Consider the following 16,628-nt stretch of genomic DNA (forward strand, 5'->3'; position numbering starts at 1 on the left):
TCCCTTGGGAGCACAGTTTCCTAAGCAGTGGCCGAGTCTCAGCCAAGCACTGCACCTGCGCTTTCAGCCAATCACAGGCTGCAAACTTCTCAGACAGGTCCACACGAAGCCAAGGCCAAGCGGTAACCAACCGGGTTATTCCTGCAGGCACTTCCTTCTTCCCTCTGTAAATACTGCTCTGCTGCTCCGGGGAGCTCCCTGAACCTTACTGTTTCCAAGCGCTGCCTGGTTCATGAATCCCTTCTTTGCTCAAAAACGGATAAATTTAGCCGAAGTTCTTTGAAACGTGGCACACACTGCTCAGGCGCTGAGGCTGACAGCCTCCGACCACAAGCCTGTGTCCTGCAGGAGAGGTCACGCCAACCACTAACTCAGAGGTGACAGCCTGCAGGAGGCACCTCCCCGTGGGCCCCCCAAATCCCACCCCGTTGCTTCAAGCCTGAGGCTTGGCCTGCTTGCATCATGGCTGCGCGGCCTCCTTGCTCCAGCCTCCTAACTTGCCTGCCCATCCTCCACCACTCTTCTTCCAAGCAAGCCTGCCGGTTCAGCCAGCTGCCTCCTTGGCTTGGCAAAGCCCTCTCACAGACTGGTGCCAACGCGACCCGCCAGCTTGTCTCACAACCTCCCCTGCAAGGCCAAGTTCTGTGGAGCTGGCCCAGCTTCTCACTATTCCCTTAACAGCACACGGAAATGGCCTCCTGCCCATTCCCTTGGCAAACTCCTATGTGATCTTCAAGACCCACTGGGTCAATCTGACCCATCCCTGCCAGAATGGTTAGGCTGTCCTGGGTTCCCACATTACTCCTGTAGATAATAATGAGGGTCCCTGAGCTTTATGCAACACTGAGGATAGACTCTTCAGCCATTCTGTTTCCAGTGATGAAGAAAGGGTCACCCTCTGAGGCTAGCAGTTTTGGAGCCACACAAGGAACTGGTATCTAGCTCATGGATGTGTGGCCTTAACTATCTCCCTGGCCATCAGGGGCCCATTCCCCTAAACCTAACCACATGACTTTGAGGGACGGGCCGGAGCAGGTGGCCCCAGTTGAAACTGGTGAACAGAAAAGGCAAAAAAAAAGTGGAAAGAGAGGGGTGAGCCCTGTGGCCAGAGATCAGTAGGGGTAGGTAGGCCACATCCCCTCAGGTGGCCACACCTCAAAGCCTGGACTTTGACTGACCTGGATAGGTAGTGAAGCCAGGCTGTGCACAGGGAGCTGGAGGTGCCAGGGCTTGCTCCCTCTGCCACAGTCAGAGCCACCATGGCCTGGAAGACCTGGGAGCTGCACCTGCTGCTTTTGCTGGGGCTGGGACTAAGGTCCCAAGGGGCCCTACCGCCACCCTGTGAGAGGTAGGCTTCTGGGGGCAGGGAGGAGGGCTGGGATGGAAGGCTGGAGTGAGGCCTCAAGCTCTGAGATTCAGCTCTTCAGAGGGAAGAGGGAATTAGGTTTTCTTGTGTAGCAGGCTCTGTGCCAGGCACCAAGCCTCCAGTCCTGGGACAAGGTGAAGCTGCCTGAGAATGGCCTGTGCACGGTCCAGGAGCCTGCTGACCAGAGTCTGTCCTCCAAGCTGCTCTTTGAACCACAGGGCTGTTCTCAGGATTATATTATTCTAGCAAATAGTGATAAGTGCCTCTGGGTCCAGTCCCGGGTACCAAAATAAACAACTGAGCAATGCAGAGATGGGGGGGGAACGTAAACCTATTTCTTTACGTCCCTCTAAGGCCTAAAATGCCAATAAGAGCTGTTCTGTCTGTCAGCAAAAGAGACTGAGGCCCCTGGCTATTGTACAGAATCCCCTGGGAGAAGGCCCTGAACACAGGGGCAAGTTGGACTGATGCCAGGGATCCTGGAAGGCTGCAGGTGTGTCCTAACAGGAAGGGACAAGGCTTTGTGTGGCAGTGCAGGCGGAAATGCTCAAAGTACTGCAAGAGGACCAGGACAGAGGACGCTGCAGTTGAAACATTTCTTATCTGCCACAGAGCAAGATGAAGGCGTAGAAGGCTGCTTACACATCTTTCCATACTCCACAAGGGGGAGCGCCTCAGGAGGGTCCCTGCTAGATAGAGGGCTCTGCTTTTCTGGGGAATTAAGAGAGGTGGGGGGCTGGTATGATGATCCAGTTCTTCCCATGGGGGGAGATGACAGCATAACTATACTTTTTTCCTTGGTACCCACGTCACCTTTCTTTTTATTTTTAATATATATTTTTAGTTGTAGTTGGACACAATACCTTTATTTTATTTATTTATTTTTATGTGATGCTAAGGATCCAACCCAGTGCCTCCCCCATGCTAGGGGAGCGCTCTACCACTGAGCCACAACCCCAGCCCCCCACCCCCAGCCCCGCCACATCACCTTTCTCTATCCTGCGTGATACAATGGTCTCAGTACCAACTGCAAGAAGCTTCGATGATTCCTAAGTTTAGAAAATGTAACTAAACCTTTAAACCTTCATGTGAGAATTTCTAAGGGCCCCGTGGGTGGGCCAGGCCTTCACTCCCTCTGACAATATGGGGCCAGCCGTAGAGGCAGCCGCAGTGCTGAGTTAGCCCACCTGGTCTGTAGGGATGCAGCCCTGCCTATGTGAAGGCACTGAGGGAGAGGCACTTGCTAGACCAGAATTGCTAACTGCAATCTGCACAGGCACAATGGCGGAACCTAAAGTCCTTTCCAAAGGAGGAAATGTTTGGGTATCCATGGAGAGAAGGAAGGATTGCTGCTGAGAGAGGAAGGGAATGAATAGATGGATCAATGATAAGTGCAAAGAGGGAATTCCCCTGTTCCATTAATGTTCTGAAGGAGGCTCAAAGGAAAGGATGACATCGCCTCTTAGTCACTTACACCAAGTGCCTGCCTTGGCACCTGATAAGATCTAATGGAACCCTGTACACCTGAGTGGCCTTATCCTGGAGGACATTTTGTCCTGTGATATGATGATAGCCTGTCATTTAGGGCAATAGGGCTCTAGTGTTATGCCAACATATTTGCACTTTTATTGTTCTGCCATATGGTGATATTGTAAAACATTGGCATTGTTGATACGATTATAATGCTAATATTAATGGTCATATGTATTGTAAAACCACCCATCTCTTCCTCCTTGCTAGTTCCTCTAAATTTTAATTGCAGCATCTTGATGCTGTTTCTTTATCTGTTAAAAAAAAAAATGCTACACCAAACATAAATGCTGAGAAAAAGTATGACTGTTTTGGTGGCCAAAGACTAGGGGGTGGACTGTTGTATAATTAACAGTTTTGTTCTTTGACCTCAGTTCTTGGGAGGTGACCTCTAAACTCTTGGAATTTCCCAAATGATAGGATTGTCTTTGGTATTCATGGCCATCTTATGCTAAATAGCTTTTGCTAAGGAATTGACTCAGCCAGGGGTCAGGCCACTGGGGAAAGCCTGACCACATGGTTAGGAGGCCGGTTCTAAGCCACCTGGTACCAGCCAGACTCCTCCTTCTGGGTGGGGGGCAGGGGCCGGAGATGGATTCCAGTTGTGGTCCATGATTCAATCAGTCTTGCCTACACAATGAAACCCCAAGCTCTGGATACCCAGGATTGGAAAGGAAGTCAACCCGTCACTGGGCGGGAGGGCGATGTGTCCTGATTTTACAAGGAAAAGACGTGGGAGCTTGCCCTCAGGACCTTCCCACACCCCCTTGTGTGTTACTGTTACCGTCCAGGGGTCTTAGGTTCATTGTTTCCAATCAGCAAAGAATTAATGACTGGGACAGAGATAGCAGTTGAACAGAGATGTGTTCCAAGCCACAGCAACAGACTTCAGAAAGGGGCCTGGAGCTGGGAGTCGGCTAGAGAAGTTCTGGATGGTTCTTTTTATGTCTCTGGAATCCCTCCTTTGCTTTTCTTCTCCCCTGCCCATGCTCTCCTCTCTGTTGGTGTTCCCTGTGTCCTTGTGTCTGTCTTACTTTGTCTGTTGGACACACTAAAGGAGCACCAGCTCACAAGCATCTATCTAATTGTGTCTGACTATTTCTCGCCCGTGTCCGTGAGCACTTGCATCAACCAGGAAGTTGACCTCCTTGGCGGACCTTCTCCATGCTCCCTTGGTCTGGAGGCGCTCTGACTTCCTCATTCACCATCCTGCCTGGCCGCCTCCCCCTTCTACATCTCCCTTGTGTTTCTTCATTTCATTATTATGATAACGCTGTTGTGGAGCTGGGGCTTTTCAAGGAACTGAGGCGGGCCCAAAGGCCCCTCTCAAACCCCAATTCTTGTAATCGAGTCAGAAAGATTTCAAACATGTCACTCAGAGTGATGAGTTTATTGAAGGGACACGAAAAGGGAAAGGGGACACTTTCAGGGGAGAGAGTGGATCCTTTCATAGAGGAGGACAGTGTGCCTCTCCTGCACTCCAGTTTTATTGGGGATCCCGGAGAATTCCACCCAGGTCCACCTCTTGACTTTTGACTGACAACAGATTGACAGACTTTCTAGTCCCCATGACCATGACAACTCTATGTCACCTTGGCCCATGGTGACTGGTTATATTAGATTTTTTTTTTAAGAGAGGGAGAGAGAGAGAGAGAGAGAGAGAGAGAGAGAGAGAGAGAGAATTTTTTAATATTTATTTTTTAGTTTTTGGTGGACACAACATCTTTGTTTGTATGTGGTGCTGAGGATCGAACCCGGGCCACACGCATGCCAGGCGAGCATGCTACCACTTGAGCCACATCCCCAGCCCTATATTGGATTCTTAATCATCTTTATAGGTTTTTATGGTTAGGAAGAATTATCCTTATCTTCTGGGATCTGTTCTATGAAAAGGTCACAAATGTCTCTCCCTTCAAAGTAACTTGGGTTCTTCTTATCGATGTTATTTCCTGCCTCCATTTCCTTGCAGATAACAGGGAGTTTGCTGAGGAATGTGACACATAGTCTGTCCACTTAGACCAGGGAGGGCTGCAGGTAAATTGCTTTTTGGTAAAGAAAGCCTGTGGGGTCAACACAGTTGGCCTATTTTATAGAATTATTCTCTTACCCTGTGTTCCCATCATCCTCATCTCTCTGTCTCCTAACAAAACTATAATTTTAAGTATAGTTTGTATACTGTGCTGATTTGTATAAAACTAGAATTGTAAGAATAGCACCTCCCAGGGCTGGGGCTGTGGCTGTGGCTCAGCAGTAATGCACTTGCCTGGCATGTGTGAGGCACTGGGTTCAATTCTCAGCACCACATATAAATAAGTAAAAATAAAGATCTATCAACAATTTAAAAAATTTTTAAAAAAAGAAGAATAGCATCTCCCAGAGTTCCATGAGCCACTTTAGCAAATTACCAAATGTAAGGGATTATGGGAACCCCCAGATTTGCAATGAGTTGTCTGAAGTACAAGTAGTCTGGGGACCCCCAAACATGCAGCTGGCATCTGAAGTGAGTATGGTTTTATTAAGCTGTGCCCTGAAACCTGTGCAGTCCACTCAGCATCACAATTGAATTGCATATACCAACATTCCTCTGACCTCTGCTCTCTTATGACAAAACCATTGTATTTGCTGGGTATTTAGTATAGAATTAAGTGATAGATACAGCAATAATATCAGTCAGTCTGTGCCTGATATGAGAAGAAAGTAATGATGGCTAGGGATAGATTTAAAGAAACTACTAATGTGACCTATTTGCATCTTATGATAAACTTGTGCAGATCTAGCCACGCGTGGTGTGCACACCTGTAATCCCAGCAGCTCGGGAGACAAGCAAGGTGCTAAGCAACTCAGTGACTCAGTGACACTCTGTCTCTAAATAAAATACAAAAATGGTGGGGGGCTGGGGATGTAGCTCAGTGGTTCAGTGTCCCTGAGTTCAATCCCCAGTACCCGCCCCCGCAAAAAAAAAAAAAAAACTGTACAGAACTGATATAGGACATATGAGGCTGGACACCTGAGGAATTTTCAGGAAGCAGTTTTATTTAAACTGCAGTGGTCCAGAGGGGCTAATACCCAAAATTCTCTGGACCTCAAGTCTGGAAATTCTCTTAGATTAATACTCAGCGAGGTGGTTATTACACAGTGGGTGGGTACATGACAGTTATTCCTTGTCCCATGTTTTAGGCTAGACAGAGGTTTTTCAAGTTTTCACCATGGAAAACAGATAATATCTTTAGCACAACAACAAGCTTGGTGGCAGACCTCGCTTTTACAAGAGAGAGAAACTTGGCCTTTACAAGATAGAGGAAGCTTCAAATCACACTGAGTTCTTTGCAGAAATCCTGCTGACATTCTTTGTAAAGATCTTGTTGACTAAGAGAAGCTTGTATGTTACAAATATGGTGGGGGGTTTCTGGAGACACTTAATTATGGTGGGGGTGGGGAGTACTTGGTCTGCATCAGAACTGCTTAGTATAGAAATTAGCAGCAGGTGTGGTGGCACATGCATGTCATCCCAGAGGCAGGAGGATGGCAAGTTCGAGTCCAGCCTCAGCAATTTAGTGAGACTCTGCCTCAAAATAAAAAAAAATTTAAAAAGGGCCAGGATGTGGCTCACTGGAAAAGCACACCTGTGTTCAATGCTCAGTACCAAAAAAAGGAATAAACAAAAATTCCTCTTCAGGCCGGTCACTTTCCATTGGTATTAGATCCTCAGGAAGCTCTGACTCAGTCTCCTAATATGTTCAGTCGTCACTCTCAGTACTATCATATGATTTGTTTATATAAGGTAGTTAACTCTTACCAACAATGCCAGCATTATGCCATATCATAGCATGGTCACAGAACAATTCTGTTTCCTTATAGATGTGCCTGTAAAAATTACAGAGATGTTTTCTATAAAGCCTTCCCAGTAGAAGAATAGACATTATGAATAGACATCAGTGCAGGTGGCATGACTTGATAATTTTCAGGGTTCCAGGTTGGTTGGGGACAAGGCCAGTTACCCTGCCTTAGTTCGCAGGCTTGCACTGAGACTGGTTTCACTGTGTGCACCAATAGTACAGGACCCCCCTCCTACAGGGAGGACATGGTGGTATTCAGAATAGTCCTCTTCTTGCTAACTGGCCTGCAGGGTAAGTAAGGACAGAAATAGTGCATCAGTGCACGTTGCAGGTGCCCCCAGAGAACCCCCACAAGTATGAATGCCCCTAAGATCCCCAGAACTAAGGCCTTGGAGCCTCAGCAGCTGGAATGGGGGGTGTTGCCGTGGTTGCTTTGGTCTTAAGTCTGTGTTCACTAATGAAGAGGCCCTGCTGGGGCAATGCACTGGCCCTTGCCCACGCTGGGTCCAGTCATAATCCAGCATGATTAGCACTTGGCCTGACTCTTCACTAGAGCGTCCTCGTTGGTCATTATTCCAGGATGACTCCTACGGCTTGATCCCCTCCTGGGAGAGAACACAACCTGCTTGATCTAGTTAATAAATCATTTTTCCTCTGAGTGCTGCTCCTCATTAAAAGCATATTCATCTTGTTCCACAGTAGGGGAACCTGTCTCGCCCCAAAGCCCCCTCTGTCTCCTGGCCAGTGGTGTTCAATCCGTCCTGTCATTGCCTTTGAGTGTGGAGGGCCTGAGCGCTGGGTTCCCCACTGAAGAGTGAGAGGCACAGTCGGTCATGGTACTGAGGTGAAACTGAGTATGCTGGATGGGGATGTTCCTCGGGAGCAGTTGGACGGCCAGGTGCTGCCTCGCTTTGATCCCCTTAGAAACCCATCTTCCTCTATTCTGTTGGGTAATCATCTGTCTCCAAAAACAAAGGTGGCCGGCCTCTGTGCATATAGCATGCAGTGGCGGCTCAAGTGTGCTGCTGCTGCCGCTGCTATATTTTGTCCACCGTAACCAGGAACTTTCTAAGCACTTGATTATCAAGGTTTACAGTTACAGTGATTTGTCTGCCACACGGTAAACCACCCACTTCAAAGGGCCAGTAGGGAGAAGTTTCCGGAAATTCTTTCCCAAATGCTCTGCTCTCCTTGTAGTAAATGTAACCTGAACCTAAGAGTCAAAAGACTGGCACATTCCTCAAGTGACATCCAGTCCTCAGCAATTGGTCCAGCTCATCAGCTTATCATATGACCAGCATGTTTCAGAGCAGTGCCACTCGGGTTCCCAAAGCAGGAGGACTCCTGGCAAATGCGTGGCTTCCCGCCCGCAGGCATCTGGTATGCCCATGCTAAGAGACGGTGTTATTCTCTTGTTCCAAGTCCCTCTCAGGCGCCAACGTGATGTTAGGTTTCCTTCACTGCACAGCTCATTTATTTATTTATTCACCTACAGCTACATTTCTCCTCTCCATTACCCATCAGTTTTTTGGTTTTTTTTTTTAATATACTGGGTATCGAACCTAGGGACATTTTACCACTGAGCTATGTCCCCAGCCTTTTTTAGTTTTTGAGACAGGGTCTCAAAGTTGCCTAGGGCCTAGCTAAGTTGCTGAGGCTGGCCTTGAACTGGTATCCTCCTGTCTCAGCTTCCTGAGCTGCTGGAATTCCAGACGTGCGCCACCACACCGGCTTTACATTGTGTTTCTTGATCTGAAGGAAAGTCGCCCAGCAGTCCACAGAGCTGCAGGATCTTCTGTTCCAAGATAGCATTTAATAGAATTCTGAGCATTTGCATCTATACACAGGTGTGCTCTGTCACTTTAGCACCCCCTCTTAAATTTCTATAATGACTCCCATTGGGTTCTGCCCCGTAGGGAGGACATCTCTAATAGTTCAGTTTCTCACTGCCCATCTACCAGGCCATTGGCCACTGCCTGTGAGTCAGTAAAAACCCAAACAGAGGGGGTTTCATCATCCAGCTTTGCCTTCACTGCAGGACAGCAGCACGCAATTCAGACACTGGGCTGATTTGTTCTTACCTTCTTCAGAGATCCTCTGTTAGAGTGAGTGGCCTCTTAAACAAACCCCAAAATCCACCAGCTTTTTGTTGGTCAATAGAGAGCTCCCAGGTGGCCATAGGATCCATCAACCCCTCAGGGCCTGCCAAAGTTGGCTATGGGGGAGGAGAAGCTGCCTGCTCCGGTACAGCGGCCCCTCCTGGCCTCCTTCCTGCGGCACGAAGCTCATCCCTGAGCACCACTGCCATTGCATGAGGAGCTCTTCTGGGCTCCGCTTCTCGATCAGAAAACCCCGTTGTCATCATCAAGACCTTACGGGCATTTCAGGTTTCAGAATAAGTATCCTGCAGTCATGAAGCAGTTTCAGTGAGCATCCAAGAGCAAACTAGTCACTCTTTTACATGGCACCCATTGTACACCACATCTGGAAATTTTCTGGTCTGAAATCTCAAGTTTCCACCGGGTGCAACTCACAGGCTTTTGTTATAACACTTCCTGGTCCTGGTTGATCCACACGAGGCTGTTGTGCAGAGAGTTGGTCCATGCCAGCCCTCCAGGGCTGATTCATCACTGACTGAAGCACTCGGCTTCTTTCTTCACCAGCTGCCCTGCACTGGGTCCAAATAACTACCAGCCGGGGCCTGGCCACTGCGCACTTCCTTCACTATACAAAGACCCTGCTTGTTCGCCCAGCCGTGTCCGTCACTACCTCCCACAAACTGCCACCACAACAAACACACACCAACATGCACGGTCCTTGTCCAGTCCCAGGGAACACTCCCTGAACAGCCTGTTCAGGCTCTAGCCTCTCTCTGACCCTTTTCACCCATGAATGTCGCTGCAGCCAGATTTACTGCCATGGGGAACTCCTGCACCAAGTTCAGATGGCCAAGCTCTTTCCAGACGACAAGCAGTTTGTGGACATGTCGCTCTCCACAGCTCCAGGTGAGGCCACCTCCTACCCAAAGAAGGCAGGGGAGAGCAGGGCGCAGTGGTGCATGCCTGTAATCCCAGTGACTTGGGAGGCTGAGGCAGGAGGATCACAGGTTCAAAGTCAGCCTCAGCAACTTAGCAAGGCCCTAAGGAACTCAGCAAGACCCTGTCTCAGTGGATTCCTGGTACAAAAAAAAAATGGCAAGGGAGAGAGCAGGTGGAGAGGCAGCCTGCTGAGCCCTCCCTCTGCTGGTGCTCTCCAGACCAAGTCCTGCAGAGGTTCAGGGAGCTGGCTGAGGCCCACAACCACAGCATCCCCAGGCAGCAGCTGCAGGAGTTCATACAGCAACACTTTCAGGCTGTGGGGAAGGAGCTGCAGCCTTGGACCCCCGGGGACTGGAAAGAGAGGTATGACTCTGGACAGGGGATGGGAAAGGACCCTTCTGTCAGGACGGCCTCCCTGAACCCTGTGGGGCCGGCACTCTTCCAGTCCCCGCTTCCTGCAGAAGATCTCGGATGCCAAGCTTCGTGTCTGGGCACAGCAGCTGAACCAGATCTGGAAGAAGCTGGGGAAGCAGGTAACACTGTCCTGGGGATGCCCAAGGGTCTGGCCCACAGCTCTGGGAGTGGGAGATGGATGGTTGTTGGGCTCCTGGACCAGACCTCTGCCTCGGGACAGTAACTGCTGCTGCTGTGTGTGGGGAGCCCTCCCTCAGCACAGTCCCAAGGAACTTTCTCCCAATTATTTGAGGCTCAGAGAGGTCCGTAGTTTGTCCACCTGGAGGATCCCCCTGAGTGGTCTCCCAGGACCACCTGAGCGCTCTCCAGTGGCCTGTTTGCTGGCACTGAGAGCTGCTCGAATCACCCTCGACAGCTTGGCCACCTTCTTCCTCACAGGGACCCACCTGTGCCCCGTTCTGCTAGTCCCTCAAAATGACTGAGGCAGGCTGAGCTTCCACTGATACCATGCACACTAGAACTTGGACAAATGGGCAGAGAAAGGAGCTGCTGAGCCCTGTGCAAGCCCCACACTGCTCCTGCCCTTTCTGTCCCTCGGCCTGATTCCTGGGGAAAGGCATTCACCACAGCTGGGGAAGCATTTGAGATTTTGTTCCCACCTGCCAGAGCTGGGGGTGGGAGGCTCGCCCATGGGGCCTGACTTGGATTGGTGATAGCCACAGAGAGGTGGGAGTGGAAGGGAAATGAGGGCCAGCACCCCCTCTCCTGCTTAGGCCCCCAGGTTGCTGCCTGGTGGTCACCTGCCAGGTGCCAAGCTGAGTGGTCAAGGCTTCCACACACCGATAGGTTGAGCCAGGACCCTGAAGGCTGTGGAAGAATGAGGATCCAAAGGCTCCTCATGGCCATGCAGCAGCAGAGACAGATCCTGGCTCCTCAGCCATGGCGCCAGGGCCTCTGCCCCCATCACCATAGCCTCCACCCTTGTGTGGCAGGTAGGCTCCCCTGTACCCTCTCTCCTGACTCCAGATAAAGCCAGAGGTTCTCAGCCAACCTGAACGATTCTCTTTGATCTACTCAAAACACCCCTTCATTGTGCCTGGCGGGCGCTTCGTTGAGTTCTACTACTGGTGAGAATCCTCAGGGGTTGGCAGTGGTGGGGGACGCAGGGATAGTGCCCGACTGGCCTGGCTGTTCAGGGCACGAGGGCTGACACCTGACTGCCCCCTTTCCCAGGGACTCCTACTGGGTAATGGAGGGTCTGCTCCTCTCTGAGATGACAGAGACTGTGAAAGGCATGCTGCAGAACTTCCTGGACCTGGTGAAAACGTAAGCAGGCTCCTTCAGATGGGACTGGGCAAAGCAGGCTTGCAGCTGGATCCGCCTTGGCCATTTCACCAGGCCCCCCCCTTTTTTGGCAGCTATGGGCACATCCCCAATGGCGGGCGCGTGTACTATTTGCAACGGAGTCAACCCCCGCTCCTGACCCTCATGATGGATCGCTACGTGGCTCATACCAACGACATCACTTTCCTACGGTGGGTCCCCCCCACCTTGTGCTGCCCTGCAGGACTACCCTTACTGGAAACCTCCCAGGAGGGGGGCCACCCTGTGCTTGGGCTGAGGCTCCGCTGCCTGCACTGCAGGGAGAACATCGAGACCCTCGCCTTGGAACTGAACTTCTGGACAGTGAATAGGACCATCTCTGTGTACTCAGGGGAAAAGAGCTATAACCTGAATCGCTATTATGTCCCTTTTGGGGGACCCAGGTAGGGAGCTGCGCCCTGCCACACACACACACACAGTCTTCTTTTCCATTCACTCTGGTTTGAGCATCACAGACCCAGGATTGGAGGAGCTGCCATTTAGCCTGGCCTCTCAGATGGGGATGCTGAGAGCCCTGAGCCACCTAGGGCTGTGGGGCCCAAGGGCAGCTGAGTGAAAATAGCTCAGTCTCCTGCTTGAGCAGAGGGGCCGAGCACCTCCTAGTGCTAGTCCGTACCTCTCCTTTTTGCTAGGCCCGAGTCCTATAGCAAAGACGCTGAGCTGGCAGAGACCCTGCCCGAAGGTGAGCAGCACGAGGCTGGGGGGAGGGCAGCTGGGCTCCTACAGTGGGTGTCAGGCCTAGGTCAGCTGCTGCCTTGTTCTGCTCTGTCCTCCCAGGGGACCGAGAGGCTCTGTGGGCCGAGCTCAAGGCTGGGGCTGAGTCTGGCTGGGACTTCTCTTCTCGCTGGCTGGTTGGAGGCCCAAATCCCGACTCACTCAGCAGCATCCGAACCAGCAAATTGGTGCCTGTTGATCTGAATGCCTTCCTGTGCCAGGCAGAGGGGCTGATGAGCAACTTCTACTCCAGCCTGGGTGAGCACAGCCCCCCTGGAGGAGGGGACTGACCAGCTTGGTTTTCTGCCTTGGCTAATGGGCCTGGCGGTAGGGAAGGCCTGCCTGCTCAAACCCCATCATTGGCAAGGTCAGTGAGTCATCTCTGCAGTAGCATAAATGTACTGGGCCCCCCTCATCATCACACTACCCCTCCCCTTCCTACTGTGAGGCCTCAAGGACCTGTGGGGGGACACCCCAGTCCACAAATCCAAATTCTCCCATTCCCTTTTTCTAAAGCTACACCTGGCCCTCTCAGAACCAGGGGGACACACACAGAGAGACCCAGGCAGGCCCAAGGAGCAGTCCAGGGCCATTTGCTCAGGGATTTTATGCCTCAGAGGCTTGAAAAGTGGTGGGCTCTGGAGAGGCATGGCCTCTTGACCAGGATGGCTCAGCCCCTGGGGAGGAGCACAATAATGCAGATTAAAGGAGAGTCAACAAGGGCAGGTCTCTGCTTGTTCAGTCCAAATGCAATGCCACCACCAGGGAACGACTCCCAGGCTGAAAGGTACAGAAACTTGCGGGCCCAGCGCTTGGCCGCCCTCAATGCCCTCCTGTGGGATGAGCAGAAAGGCGCCTGGTTCGACTACGACACAGAGAAGGGCAAGAACCTGGAGTTTTACCCTTCCAACCTCGCCCCGCTCTGGGCCGGCTGCTTCTCTGACCCTGCCACCGTGGACAAGGCTCTGAAATACCTGGAGGTGAGGGACAGCTGGCCGCTCTGAGCCCCTGGAGACAGGACTGCCCTCTACTCACTGAGCAGGGACCTGGCAGGCCAGCCACCTACCCACTGCTGTCTGTGCCTGTCCTGCCTGCGGGTCCCACTCAGGCCACCAGGGGACAGCAGTGAGCCAAGAAGAGGAGGGGAGGAAGGGCCCCTCTGCTCCCTGAGGGCCCAGCATCCTGGCTCCCTGCCCAGGCTCCACCCACAGTCCCAGCAATGTCTGGAACCTTCTAGGACAGCCAGGTCCTGACCTACCAGCATGGGATTCCAACCTCTCTCCGGAACACAGGCCAGCAGTGGGATTTCCCCAATGCCTGGGCCCCCCTGCAGGATCTGGTCATCAGAGGTAGGCAGGTGGGAAGGGGATCTGTGCCAAGGTGGACCCCAGCTGCTCCGGGACTGGGGAGGTGACTTAAGGATGCGGGACCCCTGGTCCTTTCTCTGTTCTCTCTGCCCCGCAGCTAACACATCCTCCCCCCCTGTCCAGTATAACCAGCCCTCCTCTCCCTCCAAACCTGGGCCCAGGGTTGAGTACAGGGTGGCCTCTGGTTCAAGAGGCCACTCTGGCCCCGCTCAAGAGGTCTCAGGACCCAGCCAGGCTTCATTCCCTCCGTGGGGACAGTAAGGCCCAGTCTGTTGTGCCAGGGACGGGGGCTCTGGGGATTCAGGTTCTGCTTGGGGTGGGGTCTAGGCTTGGCCAAGTCCTCTTCGCCTCGGACCCAGGAAGTGGCTTTCCAGCTGGCCCAGAATTGGATCCGAACCAACTTTGATGTCTACTCCCAAAAGTCAGCCATGTATGAGAAGGTGAGCTGGCAGGGGGTGTTCTTTGTCCCTCACCTTCCTCCCCCAGGTGAGGTGGGGAAGAGTCAGGCTTGGCAGACCCTGGACTGTGCAGCCAGGACAGTGGCGGCGCCCAGTGGCCACTGCCAGGCACTGCAGGGGCCAGAGCTTCAGGCCAGAGCATCTCCCAAGGGCTCCAAGGCTGGTTGCCTGGGGCTGGAGTGGTGGCTTGGGGACAGCTCCTGACCTACAGCTTGCCCTCTTGTCCCCAGTATGACATCAGCAATGGTGGACAGCCAGGTGGAGGAGGGGAGTATGAAGTTCAGGTGAGCAGGCCAGGGCTGAGCTGGCCAACACCTTACAACTCCTGGGCTCCACTGTCCACAAGAACCGACTTGACCCTCTGGGCCCCAGTGTGCCCTGTCTGGGGGCCCACAGGGAGGACCTGACTGGTGCTCCTTGGTACCCCTGGGGATGGGCGGGACAGAGCTCCTGGGGTAGGGAATCCCACACCCTCAAAACAGAGGCTTGGGCTCCTCTGAGATCTGGCCCCACAGGCCTTGCCTGTCTCCAGGAGGGGTTTGGCTGGACCAATGGAATGGCCCTGATGCTCCTGGACCACTATGGTGACCGGCTGACCTCAGGGACCCAGATGACTCCTCAGGTGCCCCCCTGCCTGGTGGCTGCCCTTCTGTTCCACCTCCTGCTCAGCTTCCTGCCGTGGTGACCAGGGACTAGCAGGGTGGCCTCACCACTGCCCCTGCCTGCTGCACTTCCTCCTCTGCCCCATCTCCCAGCCTGCTCTGTTCACAGTGCAGGGGGCAGGGCAGTGGCCTGAAGGCCAGGTGGTGGGGCTAGGGCCCTTCTGGAACCCTTGATGGGGTGTTAATCCTGCAGGGTAGAGAAGACACCACCCCGCCACCTGTGAACCCCAGCCCCATGCCCCACACAGTCCGTTCTTCCACACACTTACATAGTCCAAATGCTTTATTGTTCTGCTTATTTGTAAATGCTTACCAATACTGAAAAACACCCAGCCTGGCCCAGGCCACAGGGACCCGGGGCTGGGGAGGAGGGCAGGGGAGGTGGGCTTAGTGTTAAGGCGGCAAAGGGCTGAGGCCAGACAGCTGGAGGCTGGTCCTCCACTCCCCTTTTCCATCATCCTTAGGAGGCTGAAGCGTGGGCAGTGGAGCTCAGGCCAGTCCCTCTGTGGCTCCCTCCTGCCCAGTCCTTCCCTCTGAGAACTCTGAGCCACCCCCCTTCCTGTCCGGAACTCAACCCTGTAGGACCCAGAGGACACCCTTTGGCTTCCTCTCCCAGGTGCTGGCTGTCCCTCTGGTCACAGATCTCCTGCATCATCCCTTCCGGCTCTAGGCAAGGCACGAGTGAAGGGAGAGGGCTGGCGTGGGGTGCCGCAGGCTGCATGTCTGGGGACTAGACACAGGCAGGGGGCGGAGAGGTGCTCAGTCCTTTCCCCCTGCATGAGATTACCCCGCGCCTGGGCTGGAGAGATGATGGCGTGTACCCTCAGATGGCCCATCACTGAGCAGTGGGCTCAGCCATGGAGCCACTGCAGTTAGTATGTAACCATGACAATGAAGCAATCACCATGGAGATCATGGTGATGGTTCTCCAACCAGGGAATGGGGCTGGAACCTCAAGGGTGACACTTGAAGTGTCTGTCCCTCAAGCAAATTAAAAACAGAAACGAGGGAGACAGTGAGGCAGAGGGCGCTGGAGCAGTGCGCTGCCTGCGCTGGTGCCCCACGGGGTGGCTCTGCTCGGCCCCAAGGCCCTGCAGGGCGGAGGCAAGAGGATCTTTGGCAGAATCTGGTACCATAATTAGTCCTTTACAAAGAGAACACAGACTGGGGAGAGCAGGTCAGATTGAGCCTCTGTGGCAGTTCCTCCACGGTGTGGGCCGGGCACCGGGCAGCATTCTGAACAGGAACTGCGAGTTCTGGGCTCCCAGGAGGCAGCAAGTCCCCTCCCACCTTCCTCTTCTGAGCCCAGAAACTCATAGGACTGAATCCCTACAGAGTACCACAAAGTCTTCTTGCACAAAGGCCCTGGCCGCTCCATTACATCCTGCTCCTGTGAGGGCTGGCGCCCGCTGTGCAGCTGCCCACAGGGGCCAGCAGAGCAGCAAGAGGCTGGCGTGGGTCCTGGGGCCAGCCTGAGGGTCCCGGAGGCCACGGCAGTCAGTTCATAAACTGAGTGTAGCCCTCAGCCCCTGTGACGATGACATCCATCCAGATGCGCATGGCCTCCGCAGACGGGGCCACCATGTAGTACAGTCGGTCATGGGTCTTCACGCAGAAGGTGAGGGCTGGGTTCGGGCTCTGTCAAGGGAAGAGAGGAAGGGCTGAGGCAGGGCTCGCCAGCCTGGAATATTCTCCTCACCTGCCTCCTGTCTGCCTTTCCCTCAGCCCCAGGAAACCCCAGAGCTGAAGGCTATGTCCACACGCGCCAGGTGGAATGTTCCCCTTCTCACACCATGGCAGTCCTGGGCTCTCTGTACTGGTTTTTTTTTTTTCTTTTCTTTTTTTAGTACCAGGGATTGG

At 53.1% G+C, this 16,628-nt stretch overlaps 2 protein-coding genes across 31 annotated transcripts in view; one reads left to right on the plus strand and one right to left on the minus strand.

The window, feature by feature from the left end:
- The first annotated feature begins 1,175 nt into the window (after positions 1–1,175).
- On the plus strand, positions 1,176–15,052 carry LOC124088788 (trehalase). 2 transcript variants are annotated; one of them, XM_058577208.1, is made up of 15 exons: positions 1,176–1,348; positions 9,637–9,737; positions 9,989–10,133; positions 10,216–10,303; positions 11,211–11,311; positions 11,418–11,510; positions 11,603–11,719; positions 11,828–11,950; positions 12,200–12,249; positions 12,345–12,539; positions 13,047–13,261; positions 13,519–13,630; positions 13,976–14,088; positions 14,337–14,390; positions 14,622–15,052. In XM_058577208.1, exons 1-15 carry the CDS (start codon positions 1,260–1,262, stop codon positions 14,670–14,672), a joined length of 1,647 nt encoding a protein of 548 aa, XP_058433191.1. In that variant the 5' UTR covers positions 1,176–1,259; the 3' UTR covers positions 14,673–15,052. The 2 variants fall into 2 exon arrangements, with proteins under 2 accessions (XP_058433191.1, XP_046294513.1); XM_046438557.2 differs by having other exon boundaries at positions 14,639–15,052.
- Positions 15,034–16,628, minus strand: part of Phldb1 (pleckstrin homology like domain family B member 1) — a 47,247-nt gene continuing 45,652 nt past the window's right edge. For all 29 annotated transcript variants that reach the window (XM_058577185.1, XM_058577188.1, XM_058577183.1 and 26 more), the window contains one exon: positions 15,034–16,406. In XM_058577185.1, the coding sequence (XP_058433168.1) occupies positions 16,266–16,406 (141 nt within the window). In that variant the 3' untranslated portion in view covers positions 15,034–16,265. The remainder of the gene's footprint in view (positions 16,407–16,628) is intronic.

This window comes from Marmota monax, unplaced genomic scaffold (genome assembly GCF_021218885.2).
Source record: "Marmota monax isolate L192 unplaced genomic scaffold, Marmota_monax_Labrador192_F-V1.1 WCK01_AAM20220418_F8-fsc00081, whole genome shotgun sequence".
Classification (NCBI taxonomy): Eukaryota; Metazoa; Chordata; class Mammalia; order Rodentia; family Sciuridae; genus Marmota; species Marmota monax.